The 27,287-nt window shown below is 42.9% G+C and overlaps 1 protein-coding gene across 1 annotated transcript; it reads left to right on the top strand.

Moving 5' to 3' along the window:
* Positions 1-26,631, top strand: SH3BGR (SH3 domain binding glutamate rich protein). The gene is made up of 7 exons (XM_063393187.1): positions 1-809; positions 6,624-6,809; positions 13,071-13,151; positions 19,646-19,885; positions 22,956-22,985; positions 25,052-25,156; positions 26,135-26,631. Exons 1-6 carry the CDS (start codon positions 765-767, stop codon positions 25,112-25,114), a joined length of 645 nt encoding a protein of 214 aa, XP_063249257.1. The 5' UTR covers positions 1-764; the 3' UTR covers positions 25,115-25,156; positions 26,135-26,631.
* Positions 26,632-27,287: the final 656 nt, after the last annotated feature.

The following is a 27,287-nucleotide window of genomic DNA, read 5'->3' as shown; positions in this document are numbered from 1 at the left end:
TGCAAAAAGAAGGAGAAAATGCAACAATAGGGTCTGGGTACATCGAGTCAGGCAAATCAGTAGCAGGCAGTGTCCTGACACACATTTATGTCAGGAAAGTCCCTGAGCCCTGTAGTGTAGATGATGATCTGAATTCTTTAAAGCTGAGAGCGTTCATAACTAGGGCTTATTTCAAGACGATCTCTGCTACAATTACTTCTGCATCTGTGCTCCCCTTGCTTTCCCCTTCCCCTTTATAACCTCAAATTTCCAGCTACAACTCCAAAGCCTTGTAGTGCTCTGGGAAAAGCTCTTTCCTGCCGGGCATAGCAGTGACGGTGCCCATGCAACCCGACAGCTTTGGGATTGCCCCCAACACGAAGCTGCCAGCTCCCCGTCCCTTTCTCCCTTCCCAGTTGTCCCTTCCCCCTCTCCCGAATATTTCTCCAGCCCTGTCTCATTGGTGCACTACTCTCCCTTGCCTTTTTTGGGCTGCCACCCTGTCAATCTAATGCAATAAGGCCAGGGGCAGGTGCAAACCCCTTGCTCTGGCTCCTCTTACTGACCAATCCTCGTCCCAAAATACCCAAGAGCCAATGGAGTGGGAAAAGCCGGGATCCCGGGGAGAGGGAAGGAGGGCAAAGCTGTCGGATTTCGAGGGGGAGGGGGCATGCATTTAGGACCCGGCTTCTCCCAGGAGCTGCGGAACATTTGGATTCCTCCGGGGATCGTGGTGACTTGGGGATAGCAGGGCTGCTCTGCTGATTCACTGCCACACTGCCAGCATGGTGATCAAAGTCTTTGTGGCCACATCCTCGGGGTCTACAGCGGTAGGTGACTCCTTCAACATCCTCCTCTTACCGCCGGGATCAGGGTGGGGAATTAGCCTGGGAGATTCCAGGCGAGAATCTGCAGTGACAAAAAACCCACTGGAATTCTTAGCAGGAACAAACTTTTGTTTTATTCTGCCCTGACCACCTTATTCTTGAAAGTTGCTCAAGATGTAGGGAATTCCTACAGTGCAGGCTGGCTTGGCTGTGAGGTTTTACCACAGTTACAACATTTGCACCTAAATTATCTGTCATTTCATAGATTTACTGCTGTTTGGGAAAGTACCTGCAATATATATACACTGAGGAAGAAAACAGTGGGTATTGTGTTTGTGCAAAAGCCAAGGTAGACTGTTTACAGGAGAAAATAAAGTGTTTGTTTTTAAAAGAGGCTTCAAGACACTGCTCCTGCAAAGGGGGAACTCTGCTTAAGAAAGAATCTGGAGCTGGATAAAGTTAGGCAGGAAAACTTCTTTCCCAAGCCCCTTGCTTTTCCTGGGGTTTGGGAAGTTTTTTGTTTACTTGGTGTTTTCTTTTTGTTTTGGGGTATTTGTTTTTGAAATTTTTGTTTGTTTTGGGTTTTTGTTTTGGTTTTGGTTGGTGGTTTTGTTTTGTGGGTTTTTTGTTTTGTTGGTTTTGTGGTTTTTGTGGGGGTTTTTTGTTTTTTTGGTTTTTTCTGTATGTGTCTGTTGAAATGTTACACTGATGATTTTTAGCATTGAGATCTGCTGTAGCTGTCAGCAGAGAGTATCAGCTGAGGGGAAGGGCATGCGAATAGTAGGGAGGTTGGAAGTCCGTGGGAGGTGGGAACCGGGAAAGGACTGTTTCCTTTTATATCCAGTTCCCAGATGAGCTCCGATTTCAGTTTTCCTTTGGCACTCCCTCCCTCCCAGTGACACGGCTAAACAAACTGGCTGGTGCTTGCACAGAGCTGTAACTACATCTCTATCTCCCTGACACCAGCTCCATTTCTTTAAGAAGATTCCAGAGTGGAAAAGCTCCAAAAACCACCCTCCATTTATGGGACTGTCATCTGTAGGAAATGAACTACAGGTCCTTCATCAAAATTCAAGTTGGAATACTGCTGAGAAAGTTTGCAGTTCTTTCCCCAGCTTGTTCCTAAGCCTTACATTCTAAAACTAATATTGATATTTAGCTTGGTGGTTTGGGTTTTTTTGGTTTTTTGTGGTTTTTGTTTTTGGTTTTTTGTTTTTGTGTTTTGTTTTGTTTTGTTTGTTTGTTTTAGTAAACTTCAGATACAAGGGGAAAGAAAAGAAGAGGAAGTCGGGAACTTCTGGTCTGGTAGTTCACAATTTGTAATAAAACATTCACTGCTCAAGTAGCTTTATAAATTGTCATGTGCTGTGCATGGACACTCCTCTTGCTCCTGATTGGCCTCTTTTGATCTGGAGACACCAAAAGAAAATGATGGAATCTTTACATGGCAATATTTCTCTATATTTGCTCCTCTCTGGTGTGCTGGGTGTGTGTATATCTGTAGCAATCTCAGCATGTGTTCAGATTACTGATTCTGAATTGCAACGCCAAGTACACCTGGAGTAGTTTTCCACATTTTCTGGTGAATATGGATGGAAGGCATCCTTTCAATGAACCTTTAATGAGTTCTGGTATATATAAAATAAAATTCACTCACGCAGAAGAGACAGAGAACCCACACACCTTAATATATCACTAAAATCCTATTAAACAGAAATTCTGTATCAAGCACGTACAGCTTTTCCTGAGAGGAATTAATTTAATTCCTAAACAGTTTAAACTGGAAGTTTAAATTGTCCTATTAGCACTGGTGATCTCTTCAAATTTGGTGGCTGATCCCATTAAAAGCATGGTGTTGATTTTGAATTTCAATATAAGACGGGCCCAACCTCTGATGTAAATCAGCAGAGGATAACTAGCAAGGAATGAAAAAGTCTCTATTTTATGTACTACGTGGTCACCCTACTCATTCCAAGTGTTTTATATGTTAATAAACACCTTGTGCAAGTGAATGCAGTGAACCCAGTGACATTCTGGTGCTCTGGATCAGATACTGGAAGGTTATAATTCATTCTGGCTTTGGAGCAAATCTGCAGTCTGTATTTCTCCCCTTGATGCTTCAGAAATTTATTTTAAATATCTCTAGCTTTATTATCTTTCTGCTCCAGACTTAGCTGATATTGAACTGTTCATTAAGGCAGATGGAAGTGCAGACACTTATTTATAGCGCTAAAAAACACTAAATGCTTGGCTTGGAGCAAGCAATAAAAAAATAAAATAATGTTGTTAGTCACAGAGGTGTTTAGGATGTGGTACTGTCCTGGAAGATTCAAAACTAGGGGAGAAAGAGGATTCATGTCATACACAGAGGAAGTCTTACAATCTATGACACCTCTGGAATCCTTTTATTTCTTGTGGTTTTGGTGACATTTTTACAAACTTGTCCCCCTTAAAATTGGCATCTAAAGCAGCATAACCAGCAGGGCAAGGGAGCAGGGATTCTGTCCCTGTGCCCTGCTCAGGTGAGAGCCCACCTGCAGAGCTGCCCCAGCCCTGGAATTCCCAGCACAGGGAGGACGTGGAGCTGCTGGAGAGAGCCCAGAGGAGGCTCCAGGATGAGCAGAGGGCTGGAGCAGCTCTGCTGGCAGGAAAGGCTGGCACAGCTGGCATTGCTCAGCCTGGGCAGGAGAAGCTCTGGGCTGAGCTCAGGGTGGCCTTGCAGGGCCTGAAGGAGCCCCAGGAGAGCTGTAGAGAGACAATTGCCAAGGGCTGCAGGGACAGGAGCCAGGGAATGGCCTTAAGATGAAGGAATAAAGGGTTAGATTAGGTATTAGGAAGAAATTCTTCTCTGTGAGGATGATAAGGCCCTGGCACAGGTTTCTCAGGGCATCTGTGGCTGCCCTGGATCCCTGGAATGGAAGGTTGGATGGGGCTTGGAGCAGCCTGGGATAGTGGATAAGGTTCCCTCCCCATGCAGGGGGTTGGAATGAGATGATCTTTAAGGTCCCTTCCAACCCAAACCATTCTGTGATTCTATCATCCAGCCTGGCCTTGAACACTTCCAGGGATGTGAAATCCACAACCTCTCTGGCAATTCTTACACTCCTGCTAGATAACATTTATTTAAAACCGTTTTTTTGGTTTTTTTCTTATTTTAAGGGACTAGTAGCTAGGGATGGTGCAACTCCAGTTTTGCTGAAAGAAAAGCTGGCATTGCTGAAATAATATCCTGCTCATCACCACTTTCCAAGTAATCTATGCCCAAGCAATTTGAATTCTTCCCATGCCGTCAGACACAAGGGAGGGCACAAACAACCTCCTGCAGTCTCATCCATTCTGGGAAAGCCTTTGCATGTCCTCTATGTTGTTACATGCTAAATTTCCCTCTGTGAATGCTGCTTCCTGGAGAGATTCTTTTGGTTCTACTCTTAGTGCCACCCACAGCAAAGGTTTGATTTGTTTGCAGCAAAGGTTTCACACTTGGTTTTGTCCCAAGTCTTTTGTTCTGCCAAACCCTCAGTAATGGTGAGCCCTAAGACACAGCACACCTTCTGCTCTGTTTATCTTGTCACAGTCAGAAACTCCTTGCCTTCTTCTTAAGCAGCATAATTTCATGAAGCTTCACTGCTTTACTTTAGCATTATTTTTTCACTCAATTTTTTACTTTCAGGCCTGATGCTGCCTGAGCCTCCTTTGCATTATGAACCTCAAGCTGAAAAGGAATTATTAAGCCAGGTTTAAAAGTTTCCATCGTTTCAAAAAGTTTAAAAGCTTTCATAAGTAGGGGAGCACAGAATCCGTGGCTCCATTTCTGTTCTCTCCTCAGAAGCACTGTCTGTCTGGAGCAGGAGTTATTCCAGGAGCCCTATCTCCTGCAGTGCCTGTGTCCAAAGGGACAGGCTGACCCTGGAATTGCAGCTGACAGCACTTGAGTGCCCTGGCTCTCAGAGCATGTGATGTTACTCCTGCTGCTGCCTCGTGCAGATTTTATTAACCGTTTGTACAAACATTATCCTGCCACTTTCTCCAGTGAAATGTCCCCTGAGCAATCCTTTCTACTGCCTGAATGTGTTCTGCAAATAATTCCACAGCTAAATAGCCAGTAATGAGATTATTTCTGTTTAAAAAGAGAAAATAAGAATAGAAGTAAGCAGCTTTGAACTCTGTCAACTGCATGGTTTTTGACTACTTTGGATTAGTGTTTTCATTCAAAGTGATTCACTTTTTTTTAGCTCACTGCAAACCTCTGTTGTTATCACAAAAATGTACAGCATTTTATGTTTGTTATTTTTTATAAGCAAGCATATGTGTAGATAGATGCTTCTTTGTACAAGGAAAAGAACTTTTATCCTTACTCATGAGAATTCATCCTTCCAGGGAATAGGCTACCACTCTATTTCAGCTCTTCTGTTTTATTAGATTATGGAAATACATAATCCCTGATTTACCTCTCATCTCATTGCCTGTCCCTCTGATTTACGCTACCTTGGTGTCATTTTAATTTCAAGTGTTCAGATGTCTGACATATGGACATGGTTTCAAATCACAAGATACAAAAATTGCCTTGATGCCTCATTCTAGCTGTGTCTGGTGGCAGGTTCTTTAAAAGCAGTAGCATTCCTTTAGTAGGGAAGTGAGTGTTACATTTTCAGAGTAAAGGGATGGGTTATAAGCTCAATGCCTGCACAGAACCATCATCAGAGGGAATAAGGGCCATGAGTGAATTTTAGGTGTCACAGAAGCTGTGTGTAAAAGCTTCATTTGTATGTAACACATTCTTCATGGTCCAGCTGGAATGTCATTCTGTAATGGGGGATGTATTTAAGCACAGGAGTTCAGCTGTGTTGGATTTTCTTGAGCCTTAACTCATATGTCACATCTCAAGAAGCAATGGCCATGAACTAAACCACAAGAAGTTCCACCTCCACATGAGGAAGAATTTGTTTACACTGAGGGTGGCAGAGCACTGGAACAGTTGCCCAGGGAGGGTGTAGAGTCTCCTTCTCTGGAGACATTCTACACATGCCTGGACACTTTCCTGTGTCACCTGCTCCAGGTAACCCTGCCTTGGCAGGGGGTTGGACAGGAGGATCCCTTCCAATCCCAACTATTGTGTGATTCTGATTCTGTGAAATTTATTTATGCCTAACATAAAAGAACAGAGACAGAGAGAAACCTGGCTCACAGAAAGCTGAATGTCACATGTGATCGGTGGGAAGAAGGAGGCTGTAACATGCTGAGGGAAATATGAACAATTCCAGACCTTTACTGACTTCAGGCAGGATCACCTTAAGCGTGTGTACATCACATTCCCAGATCTGGGAACACAGTAGGAGGCTTCCTGCTGAGCCTCATTTCTTAGCTGGAGTTGTCACTGCATCCAGGGAGGAAAGAGGGAAGCTGGGGGCTGGGTGTGTGGTAGCAGGGATGTAGTGGCAGCACTCTGGGTGCTGACAGAAAATGTTGAATCTCAGCTTCAAAACGTTTGAGGGCTACTGGAGTAGTGAATCCCAATTATCTCCAACTTTCAGGAAGAATTTTTTCATGGAAAAAGAATTGGAACAGGCTAACAGGGAGGTTTGGAGTCTCCATCCCTGGAGGTGTCCAGGGAACAACTGGACATGGCACTCAGTGCTCTGGGCTGGGTGACAAGGTGGGGATTGGCCAAAGGTTGGACTCGATGACCTTGGAGTCTTCTCCAATCTAAAAGATTCTGTAAACTTGACAAACTTGCCTGGGTTCTTGTAATAGCAGATGCTTTTAGAAAGCCATTTTCTTTTTAAAGAAGGAATGTTGTTTTTCCTCTTTCCTGCCCAGATAAAAAAGAAACAGCAAGAAGTCGTGGGCTTTTTAGAGGCCAACAAGATTGACTTTCAGCAAATGGACATAGCAGGAGATGAGGACAATAGGAAATGGATGAGAGAAAATGTCCCAGGTGAAAAAAAGCCTCAAAATGGAATTCCTCTCCCTCCACAGATCTTCAATGAGGAGCGGTACTGTGGGGTAAGAAGCTGTTTGAAAATTTAAATATCTTCAGAGAGTGGTTTCTTACAAAAAGGGACTCTTTTCCATTAATAGGAAGCATCAAACAAACTCTTTAAAACAATTTGAGATTCACTATGAAAGTACAGTTCTCAGGAAACATTCAAGCACAGAACAGCAATGAAACAGAAGATTATTTAATTGTGAGAGAAAAATATGCATGGAGGGAAAACTGGCTGGAGAAACTTCTTGCAGTTTCAGTTAATTTTGATGGAGAGTGTTGATATTTTGTTTGTTTGTACTTATGTGGGCTTTAAGGATGTCAAGTGGATATCTGAGGAACCAGAGGCTGGGACTAGGAACCTTCTTTTTCCATTATATTATACAAATAGATAGGAATGTTTGTTTACTAGAATAGTTCTAAAATATGGTTTGAATTACTGGCATTATATTGCTTATTCGATAAATATCCAGTTCTTCATAATATTAACTGTAGCACTCATCAGATGCTTTTATATTTTCATATGGGCTTGTAACAGGTTCTTTCTCTTGAGACAGTTTGTTCAAAACAGAGAAAGATAATAATGTGCCAGCATGAATATTAGGACTGTGAATCAAAAGAGATAATCTGACACCTTTTATTTTCTCATGGTCTGGGTGGAAATGCCCAGTCTGGAAAGTGCTGGTGGTGGGAATGAACTTGCAAAGTGCTCTGGAATGCAGGGCACACAGTGAGCCTGGTTTGGAGCTACTGCACAAATCCAGTGGGAACTCCTGCAAGGTTATACTGGAGGAGCAGGGATTTTCATGCCTCTGAGTTTGCAGAATTAACTTCAGTGCTCTCATAGAAAAAGTTGATAATACGAATATTGGAGTGCAGCTCTCTCGTTTTCTCATAGAATTCCTAAAAAAGAAGTTGGTGTGTTGGAGTTCATGTGCATTTCAGCATCCAGTCTGCACCAATAAAAAGCATAATTTGATACATCTTACTCTGGGTTTTGTGGCAGCCAGTGCTGCAATAAATATTTCTGATGTTCCCTGGAGAAGTTATATAAGGAATTAAAGAGTAATTGCCTTATAAAGTGTTGTGACTGGTCAGTCTTGACAGTAAATGATAAATACACAGTTTTTACTCAATGTCTGAAGCTATTTCAGGAAGCCAAATAATCTACATCTTGAAGTAAATTCAAGTGAAGAAATAGTCCTTTGCAAAAATACCTCCATGGGGAAAGGAGTTGCAGCTACTGATTTAAAAACTGAATCAAATTCACAGTTAGTCTAAAAGTCTCCAGAATTCTAATGTACCAAGCTCTCAAAGCTCAGAGCTAATGATCCCAGTGGGTGCATAACAAAGACTAATTTATAGCATCGTTATTTCCAAATAAATAAGGTAATGAGATCCATATCAGTGCATGAGCTTTACCCTTCTCCCCAGGGGAAGGTGCCTCGAGGGAGCTGATGTGGGCTGAGAACACAGCCAGGGGCTGCCAGACTGCTGCAAAATCCTCCCAAGTGACATGTTCTACAATAAAACCCTGGGGGTCTGCATTCTGCTTCCCTGCACAGCCTGTGCAGGGCCAGCAGAGCCATTGCTCCAAAATCCAGAATTGTTTTGGGCTGGGTAATGTTTATCTGATACATCTTCTCCTGTGTCCCACTCCTTTGGCCTCAGCCATTTTATTAAAAATATCCCTGAGGATTGCAAAGGTGTGTGTGACTCCAGTGCAGTATCTTGAATTCATGAATGTCTTTTTAAAATATATTGCTCACACCAGTTTTTAAGGGCCTCACTCTTGTGGCACCTAAAAAACATTGACTTTGTAGCCTGGTTAAATGCAGGCAGTTCATACCCATTTCCTGCTGTGCCCAAATCACCCTTTAGCTTCAACAACCCAAATCCAGTATATTTGTAAATGGGAATCGTATCCTCTGTTAATCTTCATTTTGCTGGACTAAACAAGTCAATCTCCTTACACCTCTTTCTTTTTTCTGTAAGACATTTTCCCTTTCTCCTTCCTGCTAATTTTTATTTTCTTTGTTCACAGTTAGTACTTTTGATTTTTTTTTTTTTGTAAGATAAAATCTATTCCGTTTCATTTCCCCTCATTCTTCTTTCTGGGATCACTCTTTTCCCACGTTTCCCTTCTTATCGATGGTCTTATCAGTTGTTCTTATCAATGTTTGCTTCCCATTCACACATGTGCATGTGTGTACACATTACATCATGATGGGCTGGGAGATCTGGCCTTGGGAGATAAAAAGTTAAGATTAAATATTCCCTTCCTTAACCTGAGAAAAAGGGATTTGGAGAGAAGCATGACAACCTTCAACTATTTTAAGGGCTGTGGCAAAGAGTGAATTATTGCTCTGAATTCTGCTTTGAGCTAGAGGTTAGTCTAGGTGGTCTCCTGAGGTTACTTCCCACCTGAATTATTTATGATTTTGTAAAATATTGTCTGTTCCATGTCTGCTGGAGGTGGGATGAGCTGTATGAGAAGAAAAGGCAGCAAAGAAAGATGAGAAAATCAGAAAATACATCGTTTTCAAGAGATTATGTCATTAAAGTTGGATCAGAACCAATGGATCTGAGTGCTGCAATGATTCCTGCCTTGGAGGAATGGTCCTTTGGGACCTTGTCCAATGTCCTCTTCTGCACTTCAGTGACATTTTTGGAGTGGTGGAAAGGAAAGGGGGTTCTGGGGGCAGGTGAGGACTCTTCTGTTTGTGCTAGAATAGAATGACATAATAAGAAAGCACAGTCAGTCCCCCTCTGCACATTTGCTTTTCTGCTGATACCTAAAAGTATCTTAATTTTCTGGGTGACCATGAAGAGCTGCTCCACTCCACAGCTTGTACACTAAAATGGAGGTTTCTTATAGATGGATTTTTATAAAGATACACTGCCTAGGAGCAGCATTTCCACGAGGTCAGAGAAGCTTAAAACGGCCTGATAAAATAGCTCAGATCTTATTTTTCTCTCAGATCTTTGGTATTGCCACTTGAAGAAATAGATTAGAAATTGATTCATTTTGTATGCCTGGCTACAGCACCGATTTCAAGTATCCATTCTAATCCATCAGTGCTGGCAATTATGTCCTTATTTGATCTTTTTCTTAAGCTGCTTCTTTGCTCATGTCTAGACAGACGTCTGCATCTGTGTCACTTGCTAAATATACTGAGCACTCTGTTGCTCTTGTCTTTGCTTTTGCTTGACAAAACCCCATAAAAAACTAGGAAAGAAATGAAAGGTAAACTTTTGTTTTTCTTTGTAAGCTGAAATCTCTGCTTTCTTCTGTCAACTGAAATCCGTAGAATGAAGTACCCTTGTACATACTTTATAAAACTTCTCTGAATTATTAGGTAAGACTTTTATTTCATGTTGGAATGTTCTTTTTCAGCCCAGAAAGCAGCTGTGTCCTGAGCTGCATCCAAAGCTCTGTGGGCAGAGGTGAGGGGGGGATTGTGCCCCTTGTGCCCTGCTCAGGTGAGAGCCCCACCTGCAGAGCTGCCCCAGCCCTGGAATTCCCAGCACAGGGAGGCCGTGGAGCTGCTGGAGAGAGCCCAGAGGAGGCTCCAGGATGAGCAGAGGGCTGGAGCAGCTCTGCTGGCAGGAAAGGCTGGCACAGCTGGCATTGCTCAGCCTGGGCAGGAGAAGCTCTGGGCTGAGCTCAGGGTGGCCTTGCAGGGCCTGAAGGAGCCCCAGGAAAGCTGCAGAGAGACAATTGCCAAGGGCTGCAGGGACAGGAGCCAGGGAATGGCTTCAAACTTCCAGAGAGTAGGGTTAGGTTGGATATTAGGAAGAAATTCTTTGTGAGGGTGGTGAGGCCCTAGCACAGGGTGCCCAGAGAAGTTTTGGCTGCTCCATCCCTGGAAGTGTCCACAAGGCCAGGTTGGACATTGGGGCTTGGAGAAACCTGGGATGGTGGAAGGTGTCCCTGCCCAGGTTGGAATGAGATGATCTTTATGGTCCCATTCCAACTCAGGCCATTTTACAATTTTATCACTTATGTAACTGCTGAAGTCAAATTTATGGAAATACAGGGATCTCTCGGGGTTTGTAGTCCAGTTTGCTACTCACAGTAGGGTAGCTTTAAAGTTATCTTATATTGCCTGGGGCTTTGGCCATCTGAATTCCAAAAGACTCCAAGGACGGTGTTTCCATGCCCTCTCTATGTTCTCTGAACTAGCGCTGTACCAAGCACTGGGGGGAGGAATTTTCTGCTGATTTCCAGTTGACAAATGGCACCACTTAGACCATTTGTGTCTTTTCATACACATAAAATATAATTGCTTACCTGAAATAAATTGTTCCTGCTTATTTTTCTTACTGCCTCCTTTGGGAACAGTTATCTTGAGTCATTCAGCAAATGGAGAGATGTGAACAAGTCACCATTAGTAAAGCATGGGTGCAAATACACCATAGCAAAACTTTTCCATGATCACTGTAGGCAGTCCTTTATCTCTTATTTAATACATGAAAGCTTCCTCCTCAGTATGAGGAAATGAGTGACCTTCTTTTTACTGTGGGATGTCATTGCACACTCCCTGTTGCCAAGGAGCACCTGATATAAAAGATTATACCCACTTCTAAGGAGTTGTCTCGTCATTCACACATTTCACTTGTGTCCTCACTGTGGTTATCTACAAGGTTTTGTGTCTCTGGAGAACTTTAGTTCACTTGCCATGGGCTACTTTTCCTCATAAACCTATATAAAACATCAAGTCCACTTCATGGCCTTTCCTTCTTGTTGTCTTCTCTTTGTTCCCCAGCTCATGCCATGATTTGCTCGGGCAAACCATAAAACACCACATGCTTTATGAGTATGTGGTGTTCAGGAGGGCACAAGTTTCCTGTGTTTACATGGCCATGCCAAATTTCAGCCCTTCAAATTGTAGAAAATTCTCATTTTCTTGTTCGCTGCACTACTCCTAAATCCGTGGGTCAGACACTGCCTGGGTTGGATCAGAAGGAGAATCCCACAGGATTGGGAAAACAGCAAAGAGGTGGTCTGAGAAATGGGTGGCCTGGAGCAGCAGCAAAATGTGCTCCAGGGCTTCTCCCAGATGGAGCAGTTCCCACTGGGTGTGACTGTGTGAAAGCCAATCTGTCTCTCAGATAAATCAGTGAAATGGGCTGTCATTTGTCATGTCTGTAAAGCTCTTCCAAACTGCACTGAAATGCCATCAATTCCACTCTTGTTGGCATTGAGGTGACTTCAAAACCATCTACTCCAGCCTTTCTGATAATTTATACTCTGGAAACACTAAAACAGTTTGATAAAACGACTCGGGTCCTAACCAAGCTTTACAAACAAGTCTCAAGGGTGACTCAGCTCCTTATTATTTACAGGCTTCTATTCTTGGAGTTATTTGGGATTAGAGGAAGGATGATAACATGATCAAGGCAGTAGTGTAGGACTCAGCAGGACATGTTCAGTCCCCTGTCTCAGAGCTGGGTGTCATTCTGGGCCAGTCACTTCTGACTGGACATTCTGCTGGAACTTAAATATTTGTTGATTTTTACCTGTGTAAGATGTGAGCTGTGAAGTTCCCAGTAACGAAAATAGTGATAGCAAAATTTCTTAATTGATAGGAGTGTTGTAGAGGTGAAAGCAGTAAAGAGTATGCAGGCTGTAGCTGGCAGGGTAGAAGGCATCCCTGGTCTTCTCAGTTCCATTTCCACTGAAAACAGGCATTTCATGTAATGATTTCTAATTTCATTTCACCAGTGTACAAGACATTTTGGCTGGTATATGAGTATCAGAGAGAACAGCACAACCCTTTCCTAAATTTGTCTGAAAATAACATCATTTTCTGACCAGACTGCTTTTCTTTAAAATAAAGTTTCCTTGTTGCAATTTCACTTGAGCTATCATGTTGACTTGCCTTTTATTTGCCATAAAGAAGTTCCAGGATTTTGAGGGCCTATTTCATGTCCTTTACTCACAGCAAGTTTTATTTTACCATTTAAAGGGAATAGCTTTGCCTCGGAGTGTACAGCCGAGGCACATTAAAATGAGACAATTTTATCTGATTCTGCCATGGATGGGATATAATTAAAGTGTAAGTCTCTGGACAGATTTGCTCATTTATTCATTTTGCCACCCTGTGTGAACTCCCTTTATCTGTGTTTTCTTCCTGGGGCTCCGATAATGCAGACAATTGTACAAATGCATGGTCATTCTCATCAGTGTAGGATTTGCCCAGGCTGGTCTCTTCCTCGTGTGCTTTTTGTTTGATTTTTGATACCAATTCTCTGTTGTTTGTTTGTTCCTTTCTTAGGATTTTGAATCCTTTTTCTCTGCTAAGGAAGAAAATATTATTTATTCGTTCCTGGGCCTTGCTCCTCCTCCAGGCACAAAGGTATGCACTTCTGTCCTTCCATGGGGATCATTTATTTGATTTTAATAAAAGATGAACATAGGCAGTGACTCAGCATGTCACATAACAGGCAGTGACAAGCAATACATTAGATGTTGGAAGCAGCAAAGTGTTCTTAGGGGGAAAAAAAGTGGCTGGTTCAGTAAATAGTAGAAAATACTTCTGTCTTGCCTTCTTTCACTGCAGGCTTGTTACCATGGCTCCAGCTGATGGGTTTGTTGTTGTTGTTGTTGACACAAAGCAGTGTTTTATTATGTTCAGCTTTTAAACGATGCAGAATCCCTCACACAATTCCTAGGTTGGTTACAAGGAGCCTTCTCTTGCTCCTGACCACAATGAACAGGGATAGTCTTGGCCCCCAATAGCGGGGTTGGGATCAGACCCATCCCATCCTTCACTGGCACCGTGGAACTCTCACCCTCTCCTGGAGGAGACAAAGGCACACCCAGCCCTTCACCAAGTCCCTTTGGCAAGTCTGCCTGTGGTTCTCCATCATATTTTGACAATGTTCTAATATATTTCTGGCAGAAGAAAAACATTTTATTCTGGGTTTTTTCCCCCCTGTTTTTACCTCATGTTGTTTTTACTGAAACCAGTGTGTTTCTTCTTTATTACAATCTCCTTCTAATTAGAAGCTTTATAACTGTATTACAGCTCTGCTATCCTGGGCTCATGTTAGATGGTAATAAAATGTTGCCATCTTTAACGTGGGTGAGCCAACAAAAGAAATTAATCAAGAGAGTGATGAGCCAGAGTGACAGGAGAATTCTGCTGCACTGTGATGACCTGGCTGAGGAACTGCCTTGGAGCAGGAGATCTGCCTTTGGTCCAACTCTGCAGCAGTTTTGAATGAAACACCATTGGAAATATCTCTTTATCCTCTTCTGTAAAAGCAGAGAGGAAAAAAAACCAAAAAACAAGGAACCAAGGAGCCTTTGCTAAATGCTTTGAGAGCCACAGCTGAAAATACACCCAGTTGTTATAAATGTCTTTGACTGAGGCCCTGCATGATAAGGAGAGTGATTTAAACTTTCTGCATTAGCTGTGCCATCTCCCACCCAGGGAAATAAAAATTACTTGCCTACCCTCACAAGGGTCTTGTGAGAATTCATTTAATTAACATCCACAAAGCCATGAAAGGCTTAAAGGACTGCAGGTATTACATGTTACAATCATTATAAAATATATGTGGAGAATCAGTGAGATAAAGAAAATTGCATTTTTCCACCTTCCCACTCCACAGATTATCTGCTTCTTCATGCAAGGTCCTGGTAGATTCCATATCTATGAAGCAAAGTAACAATTTTTTAGAATTCATTTGTTCCCAGCTGTCAGCAGAGGCTATTACAGTTTCTACTTTGTGACAACCTTGGAAATGTTAAAAATAATATGTTTGGTACATTCTGCTGGGCAGATTTGTTTGTCAGTGCCATTGGTAGCAGGCAGGTCTTGTTTACAGTGATTAACTGCTGCCTCAGTGGTGGCTTCAGTCCAGAGAGTGCACATAAGTGAGAGCGTTTGTAAAGTCCCTGTTAAATGTGGAATTTTGGTAGTCTCCCTTTCAGAGTCTATTCCTGTTTGTGAGAGACCTCCACACTTCTTGCAGAGGTGTTTCTCAGCATCTCCACTGCAGGAGAGGCTGCCTGTGCTTTGTCAAGCAAAGAACTCTCCTGCTCTGCCTCAGCTTCTGCCTCTGCTTCTGCTTCTGCCTCCCCCTCATTCTGTCAACTCCACCTTAGATAAGCACAATGGATGGCTCGTGACACTGATTTCCAGAGGCATAAATCTGGAATTATAAGTCAGGTGTAGAAGAGATGGTGATGATGACACATATGATAAGGTTTCCTATTAATCCCTTCTTTAAAAATTGTGTGGGTTTTGGGTTTTTTTTTTTCTGGAATGAAGAAGCAATCTATAAAGCATGGAATCACCATAAGGTAGTAAGCATTTGCTTTCTAGGGATTTTTACCGTGCTGAGACATGACAAAGACTAATGTGAAGCTGATACCTGTTGGATACCCTTGCCTTAAAACATTCTTTTTCTTTTTCCATCCATCTTTTGTCTCATACTGCACCAAGACTAGAGAAGTTCTTTAATGGCCATGATTCTGTTTCACAGCATCCTGACCAGGACTGTTTTGAGCTTATTTCCTTCCCTCTGAGGAAGCAGATGAACCTTTTGGGGCTCCCTCAACAAATTATAACTTCCCAACAAACTCCTTGTAGTTAAATTTATTGCCAATTCATTGCCATTGCTGAGTGCAAAATACACTCCGTATTAGTTATCAGTTCTGCAGATTCTCTTGTTCTGTTGTTTCTATATATCAGTATATTCCATATATAAAAGTGCCTCATCCAGCCCTGGAATTCCCAGCACAGGGAGGACGTGGAGCTGCTGGAGAGAGCCCAGAGGAGGCTCCAGGATGAGCAGAGGGCTGGAGCAGCTCTGCTGGCAGGAAAGGCTGGCACAGCTGGCATTGCTCAGCCTGGGCAGGAGAAGCTCTGGGCTGAGCTCAGGGTGGCCTTGCAGGGCCTGAAGGAGCCCCAGGAAAGCTGCAGAGAGACAATTGCCAAGGGCTGCAGGGACAGGAGCCAGGGAATGGCTTCAATCTGGAGAGAGGAAGATTAGATATTACAAAGGAATTCCTTCCTGTGAGGGTAGTGATGCACTAGAAAATGTTTCCCAGGGAAATGGTGGCTGCCCCATCCCTGGAAATATCCAAGGCCAGTTTGGATGGAGCTCTGAGCAACCTGGAATAGTGGAAGGTGTCCCTGCCTGTGGAACAAGATGATCTTTATGGTCCCTTTCAACCCAAATTATTCTGTCATTCTCTGATTCTGTGATTTTATCATACCAAGGACTTGGTATGTGCCCATAAAATTCAGTGACTTTGCAGGAAACCAATCCATATTTGTGGTGCTTCAGCAAGGGTCTCTTAGCTCACATCATCCTCTCTTCTGTTGCCTCCTCACTACAATGGTTTTTGTGTTTTCTAAAGCATCATTCAGCAGGGCTGAGCAGAACTGCTTGTTGTGCCTGAGAGAAGCAGCAGAGGTAGTGCTTGTGTTAATAAGTAATTTAATCTATTAATACCAAATACTCCTCACCTGAAGGAATACCTGGTCTAGATAAGCTCCAAACAGGGTTCAGGGCAGGCTGGGATTTAAGGGCAGCTGTGCCTGATGCCTGACCCATAAATCACTCACATTTGTGCTAGATTTCTGTGAGATCCTATTTAATCTTGGTTTAGTGGCCTGAGTAGTCCCAATGGGATACATGTGGAGACCTGAGCTATAATCAGTGTAGTTTGGGGTCAAGTGTGTCAATCTCAGCTGCCTCAAAAGTTGGGTACTTTTTTTTTAAAGCTGGCACCACCTTTATGCTTAGTCTGACTCAGTGAACCCAGTGATTTATGTGAGGTGAGGGTCTGTTTTCAAATATTATGCATACTTGAAGCCTTAATCTCACTATTCTTGATCTTAATATCCAGAGTCTTGATTTCCCCAAATTTGTAGATACTCAAGCTTCAGTTAGTGGAAGAAGGCTTCTGCTAAATCTGCTTTGAATTACAAATTTGTGCTCTGTGCATTTTATTTAAAGAGAAAATGACCTGTCAGCCAATCTTTAGAAATGGTACTTCATTTTGAATTCGCTGAAAATTAAATTCTGTGTTTCTATGGAGAGCCAGTGTAGCGCTGATATTCTGAATGTCAGAGTTCTCCATATAATTAACAAGAACTCTGTGTGTGTATGTGTGTGTGTTCTGGCTGATAACATGCTGCTTGTAGAGTTTAGTTTTTTTAGCTACAACTCTTTTTTGTGCCTTATGATCTAAATATGTGATTCATCTGAGATGGATTCACATGATAGGGTCATTTTAATTAGGATGCTCTCTGTGGTCCTTATGTGTTTATTGTCCCAGCCAAAAATACTGAGTAGCATGGATTTTAATGAAATGTTAATATTTGTGCTGAAAATAAATACTTAACCAATTTCAAGACCACTTTGGATGTGGCTCTGAGCAACAAGGTCTAGTGGAGGGTGTCCCTGCCCATGGCAAGGAGTTTGGAATGAGATGATCTTTAAGGTCCCTTCCAACCCAAATCATGGTCAGTGATCTATTAATTTAATTTTCATTAACACTGTTCTTTTCATTTGAGGAACTTCTGCAAAGAAATTATCTGTCAGAAGTTGCCATTTCCTTAAGAAAATAATGTATTAACACAGTGCTGCACAAGAGAAAGTCAATGTTTGTTTGTGTTACTACATATTTTAATCTTCAGGTATTTTTTGGCTTCTGGGAAAAAGTAAACAATAAACCAAGGTGAACAAATGTCTCTGTAGATGTGTTTTTAATAACAATGCCACCAGCATCAGAATGCAGTGAGCCTACAGTTTTATGTGTACTTGAAATGAGACGATAATGCCAGAAAAAGAAATCGTCTTTTCTCCCTCCTCCTTCCTCTGGCTCCTTCTGCTCCCTCCCAGCTGCTCATTCCTCTCCCCGAGCATCCCCCACGTGCTGGCAGAAACACTTGTGCAGCTGTGTGACAGAGTGTGAAACTGGTGTGAGGTACAAACGTTTTGCTTTTTAAAGTCTTAGTCTGGATCAGCTCCTGCTCCAGTTCCAGAGGAAGGAGGACTTAGGGACCTTTGTGCCCACTCTTCTTTTCACTGCGAGTGACTTAGATGTAAAACTGGCTTTCCACAATGCAGGAGAAAATTGCTAAAAGAGCACCAAGACTTACAGGCAGTCAGGTTCCAGCAAAAACATCAAACTGCTGTGATATCTGCTTCCTAACATTTCTCCTTTCTGTCATTTCTGTCCCCATCCAGCAGAGCTTGTCAGCAGGAGGACATCTCTGATGTCCCACAGCACATCTTGGGACAAAGATCCCTCAGGCAGCACTCAGCCAGTCAGCTCTGGGGACAAAAGGCAGCCAGATGTGCCCTGTTCTCCAGGATGAGTGCACTGGCTGAGGAAATCATCATGGGGACACTGGAGGAGGACTTGTGAAGTTTAAAGGACAGGGGAACATGACTGAGGGCTTCTGTTTAACTGTAGAGACAAATGAAATGATGGAAAAGCAGCAAACCCCAAAGCAAGCAGGTGGCTGAGTTGTAAGGACTTGGTCACAGGGATGGGGAAGGAGTTTTTCTCCTCTCAGGAGAAAAATGCTCTTCCCAAAGCGTGTGAGACTCAGGATGACACAGGACAGGACCCCTTTGAGTGCCAGAGGAACCACTCCAGATAACAGCTCTCAGAAGGGGTCAAGTTTTCTTTTAATTAATAAAGTCCTTTACCTCACCTTCTCTAATACAGATCCCTTCCAAAATCTCCCACTGATGATGATTAAAATTTTTTCTTCATAGCTAATTTGTACTCGTTTTGCATCTCCCTCAGCACTCATCCTATCCCTGTCTGATGTTTACTCTGATCTATTCTGGGAGTGCCACCATATCCCCTCACAGCATCACTTTCAATAGATTAAAGCAATGAAGCTTTTTTTTTGTCACCCTTTCATAAGACAGGCTCTCCACTCCCTCAGTGCTCCTGTAGCCCTCTCTGCACCCATTCCAATCTAAGTTTCTTTTTCTTGAGCCTGAGTGACTGGGATGGCACAGAGCAACCCAGAGGTGGTTTTACCTCACCTCAGGCATCTGAGGATCACATTTTCTTTACCTCTTTCATTGTCACATCACACCCATGGCTCAGTTATCCCATGCTCATTTAAATGCATCCACCTTTTTCTTCCTTGATGATCATTAACTAATGAGCTCCTAAAGTGCAATAGAAAAATCACTTTCTAATCTCTGACCCAGAATTGCTTGTCTCAAATAAGGTGACTTTGCACTTCATCATATTTCTGCTGTTCTACTTGAGGCTTCCTTTTATCTGACACAGTGTGGGAGCCACTGTGACCTTTCACAGCCACCCAGCTGAAGGGACACCAGGATGTTTGTCAAATAAAGAACCTCCCAGGAGGTGCTTGGTTATGGTGCTGGAATAAATGGAGTTGATTGATGGATATGGAAAGAGTTTCCTGATGTTTTGAAGCAAGAAAGTTGAGAGACTGAATGTGAAATCCTTTGTTACTTCTGTTTTCCAGGAGCTTTTGGATGATGTTTAATTGGAATTCATGCTGGTGGAAAAAGGTGTTTTTTTCCCTGAAGCTCAAATGTGCCATCAGGGTGAACTTTGGTTTCTATTGAATTTTCCAGAAAAAAGTTAGAGAACCTGCTATGCTGAGAAGTGCTTGAATTCATGTTTTCCTCACACTAACCCCACCTGGCCAACATGCCAGCAAGTGTTCTTTTCACAGCAGAAATACCCCCTAAAAGGGATATTTTCATTTGAGAGCTGAAGCAAAAATAGAAAAAACACTTTCCCAAAATAAGAAACTCAAGAATTTTATAGAAATGAATTGTTGGTTATGTGCCCTGAAGCTTACCATGTCTTCCCCTTTGCTGCCAGGAGAGTGAAAAGTCTGATGCCACAGAGAAGTCTGATGCCACAGAGGAAAAATCTGATGCCACAGAGGAGAAGTCTGATGCCACAGAGGAGAAATCAGAATCCACACAAGATAAATCTGATTCCAAGGATGAAAAATCTGATGCCACGAATGAAACTGAGGCACACACAGAAGACAAGGCAGATGAAGGGGCTGCTGAAGAGGCTCAGTCTGACCAGACACCTCCAGAAGGAGGTCAACAGGTAATTTTTCCTTTCTCTTTGTGATCTGAGGGTTTTACTTGTGCTAAGCACATGAAACATAAACCCACAAGCCCTCCTGACATGCCCTGGGGTGACTGATTGCAGAATGTCTTTTGGATGTATTTTTTTTTTGATATCAGGATGACATGAAATCTGGATGAAACCTGGATAAAACTCCAGGGAATTTTGTTCTGATTCTTGAATAACAGCAGCTGCCTTTTGCCACTTGTTACCAGAGGCTTTTTTATTTTATCTTGATGGTCATTGGGAACCAGAGTCTAGTTATGGAGGATAATTTAGGACTAGACATCTGAGTCCTGCCGTTGTAAAAAAAAAATAAATAAATTGCCCCTCTTAACAGCCAGCATGTGCAGTGCTCATAAATCTGGTTGTAAATGTTTGCTGCAGATCTGACAGGGACTTCTCCAGGCCTTGCAGAATCCCCTGGGCAGTGCAGAAAGGGAAGCCAATATTTCCCTTTCTGCTTGCTCCTGCTCTGGTATTACAGATCTCACACTGCAGCTCAGGTTGTTGTTTAAGGATGGGTTTATTTGGATGCTGACTCTTCTCAGGGAGTCAGGTCTTCTGCTGCATCAAGCACTCACACTTGTCAGGTTCTTCTGTGTTTGGAGATCAGATGATCCCTGGGGAATATCCAGCACAAATTCATCATCTTTTACATTTAAGATCAGAACAAATGGAGTTTGGTGGTTTTTTTTTTTTTTTTTTTTTCATCTAGGTGCAATATTTCTCCAGAGAAACTTTTCCCCACTTCCCTTTTTAATAGTGACTGATCCAGCCACTGTTAGGCTGGAAAAGCCCCTTTTACACTCCCTCATGCACATCTCAGCCCCTGGGAGGTCCCACTCACAATTTCAAAACAGTGATGAGGAGGGACAGCCCTCAGTGGGAACTAAATTCCTCTGTAAGGAAAAAATATATCCAAGCACTTTTCACGTTGCTGTGAATTTCAACTGGTGAGTGCCATCAAACTCCTTCTCTTTTTGGCTTATAAGAGAAGCCAAAACTGCAGCCTGGCTCGGGTGCCTTGCCCTTGTGGCTGGCATTCTGCTTTAATGTATTTCAAATGAGAGCAGAACCCTGGAATTTGTCTGCAAATGTGTCAAGCAGCTGTGTAGGAGAGGTTTTGCACTGACATCATGCAGTACCCTCCTATACAACCAGCACCTTGCTCCACTTCTCACAGAAAGGATTGGAGCCACAAGTGGAAAATAGATTTCTGTGCAGTTTTTTCAGGGAGGGGAGAGGCAGAGGAGAGAGCACAGAAAACACTTTTTGCCCTGTTCCACCACCCACTTCCCGTGTCAGCCAGGACAAATCGCTTCAGTGCCGTGGCATCTGCCTGCCTTGCTATAGTTCATCCCAATTATCACTTCTGTTGGGATGGCATGAATCATTCTGTAGGAATTCTGCTGTTCTCACTCACTCTCTACAGACAGCACACAGAGGAAGGGGTTAGATGAGAAGAGCAACTCTGAGGCAGCTACAGCGAGATGAATTCCACCTTTTGCTTCTGTATCTCATTTTATGCTTAGAAAAGGAAGTAAAAATACCATTTCCTTAGCTGAGCAGGGCTTCAGGAAAGTAAATATGCTCAAAGGCTGCCAGATTGCCATCAGAGTATCTCCACTGGATGTTAAGTCCCAAAGGATAGAGGTATTTTCAACACAAAAAAGTGAAAGATGGCAGTTTTATGTTCTATGGCTGAATTAATATGCCTGTGGGACTTTGGTACTGGAATTTTGGCCTTATTTAGCACAGCTTCAAACCATCTCAAAAACTGACTCCCATTTGCGAGGTGTGATTGAGCCAGCTTTTCTCCAGTGACTTTGCAGGAGAAATGTCAGCGCTGTGGAAAAATTCTGGAAGAGTCTTGGAAGAGATAAAGTTCCCTCAGCCTTTGCCAGGAGCACAGGAGAGAAAACAGAACCAACTGGGGCTGTCTCAGCAGGGAGGGTGCAGGTTTCAGGAGGCTCTTCCTGGGACATGCAGAATTCCAGAAGCTCCAGCTTTTTGGCTGAATGGATGAAGTGCCTCCCATTCTCACTTTGTCTGTCCCTTTGGTTTTGAGTTTCTTGAAGAGAAGGCTGAGCTCCAGCTCACATGGACCCTGCTGGTCACTCGATGTGCTGGTAATAAATTTTCTGTAGTTTCACAGTCTGACTTTGACTTCAGATTTAAGCTTGGAAGTCAGAATATTTTTTTAAGTGGTGTCCCAGTTAAATCAGTTTTCAGTACAGTTTAGGCTCCCTTCAGGGCAAAATTATTTTAAAAACATGTTCAGAAATCATATTATAATGTATCCTGTCTCAGCAATTCCCTAGGCCATATTTAAACCCTGGCACTGCAACTCACTCCCTTAACTCATTCCATGAGAACTCAAATCAACCCCTCTGCCTTCTGTGTGGCACTGTGACATTTGCCTCTTTTCTTTGGGATTTTGTGTAGGATTAGCTCTTTCCCTCCAACAGCCAGCTTAGGATCTAACATTAAATTCTATTCACTTTGTACATTTCTTTTTTTTTTCTTCTTTTTTATCTCTCTCATCACGTCTGCTCAATCTACAGTCTAAAACCAGCTTGCATTATTTTTTATTCCCTGTTGAGCCAAGGCATCTGTTGCAGCCTACAACACTTAACAGAATCACAAGCCAGATTCTGAATGATGATATATAGCATAGATAAGACTCTATAATTCTGATTATACTTTCATTTTGTAGACCAGCTAGTTACCAAAAAAACCCACAAAAACTTCACCTGAACAAGCAAACAAAACCCAGCTCCAAATCTTTGCTAGCCAATGAAGCAGTTTTGATTGGAAGTAACTGAGGAAAAGGGAGCTCAATTTAATGATTTTATAGTCCTTTTCCAACATAAAAGTTAAGCTTGAATGTGTTCTGTGAGTTAATTTGGAGAAAATTATCTCCAAATGAATCCAGTCAATTCCACATAATTTTCCTAAATTCAGTGTTTAACTTCTGCTGTGTTTTCCCTCTCTGATTTCTGATATTCTTTCTTTAATTTATCTTTTTTACCATTTTCTTCTGTAGGAAGGCAAGGAAGAACATGCAACAACAGGGGTATAGTATATCTGGATATTTTATTATCATCTTTGGTTTGTGTGTATTTGATTCCTTTTCAGTCCCTTTGCTTCACTCAAAAGCTGGAAAATTCTTATTTATGAAAGTAAATACACCACAGTTGTATTCTGCTAGAGATAATGATTGGTCCTATTGTGGTGTTATTGACTGGGAACAAAGATGGGCCTTTAATCATTAAAAGAGAAATTGTCTGTCAGAGAGTTTTCAATAAAATTTGCCAAGGACTCCCATGGCAAGTCTATCTTTGATAATCACTGACTGACACCATGCTGTGATTGCATTTTCAGTGAAAGATTAGTTCTGACAATTTAGGCAGTTCTGCCCATAAAGATTTTTTCCCTCGTGAGAATTTATAAGCCTCAGGTGCAAATCCTCAAACACTTTTCTGCTTTGTCCAAACCTTCAGGATCACCCAGTGCCACCCCAGCCCCACCAGCATCCCCCAAACCCTGTCCCCAAGGGCCACCTCCAGACTCCTCCTGAGCACTCCCACAGACAGTGACTGCAAACCTCCCTGGGCAGCTCAGCCCAAGGCCTGACCACTCTGCCAGGGAAATTTCCTTTCCAATCTCCAGGCTGAGCCTCCCCTGGTGCAATTTGAGGCCATTTCCTCTCCTCCTGTCCCTGCCCCTCCTGTCAGGGAGTTGTACAGAGCAGTGAGGTCTCCCCTGAGTCTCCTTTTCTCCAGGCTGAGCCCCCCCAGCTCCCTCAGCTGCTCCTCCCAGGATTTGTTTTCCTGACCCTAAAGCTCCTGGACCCATGAGCAAAGTGCAGGGTTCCTGGAGAGGCTGGTGAGGCCATCAAGCCTGGTTAGTTGTACCCTGGCACCACCAACAACTGCTTCAAGCAAGAGAAATAATCATTTTTTTCCTTGTAAAAGGTAATTGACTTGAATTTTGGATGGAAGTTGGTAATATCTGAAAGATGTGGCTTGTCTGTGGGCTCTCCTGGCCCTGTGTCAGAGATAAAAAAAGACACCTTTCCTGGGGGAAAATGCCCAGAGAGGAAATATTCCTTTGGCATAAGAACTTCTGATCCACAGATGTTTGTATTACATTTCTGGTTTTGCAGGAGTGATTCTCTAATGCAATGTTTTCCCCCAAAAAACAATTGAAACCAGGAATCTGATTCCAACAGCTCCATGCCCAAGCAAATATTGAAGCAGGATTTCACTCCAGCAGCTCAGGTGTGACTCCTGCACAGACAGGAGGAGCCTGAAAAGAAAAACAAAGGAGCTGCTCATGTACAACCTGCAGTCCTGACTGAAAGCTCATTATTGATTCTTTGATTGGTTTGGAGGAAATCCACATCACTTTTGCAGTCTGAGCAGTTTGTGACGGGCTGGCAGATTGAGATAAAGCGGATTTATACACATGGGAGTGCCTCTGGACGAGAGATCACTGGAAGAGGAGCAGAGGAGCCACAATGCAATTTCCAGCTGATTTTCAGAGTAGAGCTTCATTTAGTGTAGAAAGAGGATAAGCACAGATTGTTGTCTGAGTTACAAATTCAAGCTTTCAGATAACTGTTGATTGAAGCAAAGGGCTGTTGTCTTCAATTGTGTCATTTCTCCTGCATAAAAGAGAGAAATAAGAACTTTTGAGATAGAAACAAGACTATATTATCTGATTCCAGACGATTTTTAGGTAATTCAGGAGTCTGGTTCCTGTGCCATGAATCTTCAGTTGTTTACCTCTCCAGGAAAGTGTATAATTAAAAATACTAAACTTTTTGCCATATTTACACATATTTCATGTTCTCATTTTGATTTTAGCATCTAAAAGGAGCATTTGCAACTTAACCATGTGTTCTAACCTCCTTAAATAGAGGGTTCTTAATTTCCAGCATGTGCCTATTACCAAAATAAAGCTTTGCCATGTTGAAATTAAAAACTCTATACATTAATTCTGGTTTTGAATCTCAAAGAATATTGCAATTACTAGAAATAGAACAGTTGTAAAAGCAGAGCTCTGCATTTCAAGACTGGTTATGTTTTCTTTCAGTTCTTATATGGTCACTATAAATATTTTCTTTTTAAAAAAAAGGAAGAAGAAAAGCAGGGAGATGGAGAAGAAAAGGAAGAGGCGGAGGAGCAGGAAGAGTCTTAGAACAGTTCCCTATGACACAATATTTCTTGAACAGGTTTTCAGGTAAATATTGAGACAACAGGCACGGTTTCTAAATATCTTTACAGTAACATGAACTTGCAATTTTTGTAATTATTGTTGTGGAAGGGTGAAGTGTCCATGCACAAAGTACCCAGCTGATGACTCAAAAGTAGATTTAAGTGTTGCAGCTTGTCTTTCACATGGAATAAGAATTCTTCCCTCTCCTCTCTTACTCAGCTACAGATTCCACTGCAGCTTTTAGGAGCCTCACATGAATTCCTCTCTCAAATTTATTTAAAAACTTAAAATCCTGGTAAGAGAGAGGAGCCTGACAAGAAATATGACTCAGTATAAAATTACTGAAAATAGGCCAAATTGAAAACCACAAAACAGGAAGCAGCTGGAAGGCAGAGTTTGTCCTGTGCAGGTGTGTGAGCTCACCAGCACTGCTCACATTCTGCCAGCATGTGCTTTTCATTTTAATTTTCAGGTTTTCTCTTTCCTCTGTCCCTTATCCCCTACACTGAAATACAGATCAGAAAGTCGCTTAACAGGGAGAAACTGAAACTTATGAGAGAGTTGGGATTTCCAGCAGGTTTTCCAGGTGATGGGGCTTCCTCCTGATCACAGATACTAAGTGCTCTTTCTAGGATCCCTAGAATCATGGAATGGTTTGGGTTGGAAAGGACCTTAAAGATGATCCAGTTCCAGCCCCCTGCCGTGGGCAGGGACACCTTCCACTGTCCCAGGTTGCTCCAAGCTCTGTCCAGCCTGTCCTGGGCTGCACTCCCAGCTGACTCAGACTCTGAGGTAGCTGCCAAAGGTTTCACCAACCAGGTGCTGGTGGGATTTCCCAGCACCTCACAGGGCAGGAAATCATCACTTCTTTCATGCTGCCTCTCCCAAATCTGGGTTCATCTGTTGTATGGGAATTTATTCATCACAACATTGTCCAGAGTTCAGATTTGTAACACCACAGAAGTGCTGAGTTCTAATTTAATTTTCTTTGTTTTTGTTTAGGAAGCACCAGCTGGAGCCACCCCACCAAACAAAAGAAAAATCCCTTTCTCAAGCAAAGCACCACTACCTTTTGTGCCTGTATGAACATAAAAACAAAACCAGAACACAGACACCACTCTGTCCCACCTGTAGCCTTTATATATATATTTGGTATTCCAGTTGCTTGTTAAAATGGATCTCATGTCTGACAGATGGTATTTCAGTCAATTGTTGTGTGTTGGGATAGTTTTGTCCATGTCACATGTAGATTGTGAGCTCTCCAGGGCAGGAACCGTGTCTCTCTCCATGTCCAAACACTGCCAAGCACGTTGCTGCCACTCAGCAGCCAACTGCACTCACACCAGTGACGTCTTCAGAGGAAAAGAAATTCAGCACCAAAAACTGCAAAGAGGCTTCCTGTACACCAGCCATGTGAGTCACTTCTCCCTCAGCTGGCATTTGAAAATGATTGAGATTCCCATTGTGCAGCAGTTTAAATAAATGTGTTTTCTGTCGTATCTGTTCTTTGTCTGCAAGAGCATTAATTTAACTCTGCGTGCAGAGGTTTTCTCCATCATTAGGGTTGTGGGCTGTACAAAGTCATGGAATCACAGAATCATGGAATGGTTTGGGTTGGAAGGGACCTTAAGGATCATCCAGTTTCCACTATCCCAGGATGCTCAGAGCTCAATCCAACCTGGCCTTGGACATTTCCAGAGATGGGGCAGCCACAGCTTCTCTGGACAACCTGTGCCAGGGCCTCTCACAATAAAGAATTTCTTCCTAATATCCCATCTAACCCCACTCTCTGAAGAGTTTGAAGCTATTCCCTGGCTCCTGTCCCTGCAGCCCTTGGCAATTGTCTCTCTGCAGCTTTCCTGGGGCTCCTTCAGGCCCTGCAAGGCCACCGTGAGCTCAGCCCAGAGCTTCTCCTGCCCAGGCTGAGCAATGCCAGCTGTGCCAGCCTTTCCTGCCAGCAGAGCTGCTGCAGCCCTCTGCTCATCCTGGAGCCTCCTCTGGGCTCTCTCCAGCAGCTCCACGTCCTTCCAAAATCATCAGCTCAAGGTGCAGCAGTGGCCAAGACCCAGGGAAATGCACTCTCAGCAGGATGGCAGGGCTTTGCACCCTGGCTGTGCTGACATCTTGAACAGGCTGTGTCTCAGGGAAGACCTGG

This window comes from Prinia subflava, chromosome 3 (assembly GCF_021018805.1).
Source record: "Prinia subflava isolate CZ2003 ecotype Zambia chromosome 3, Cam_Psub_1.2, whole genome shotgun sequence".
Lineage (NCBI taxonomy): Eukaryota > Metazoa > Chordata > Aves > Passeriformes > Cisticolidae > Prinia > Prinia subflava.
The sequence above is the reverse complement of the archived record's forward strand: the minus strand, read 5'-3'. Positions and strand labels throughout refer to the sequence as shown.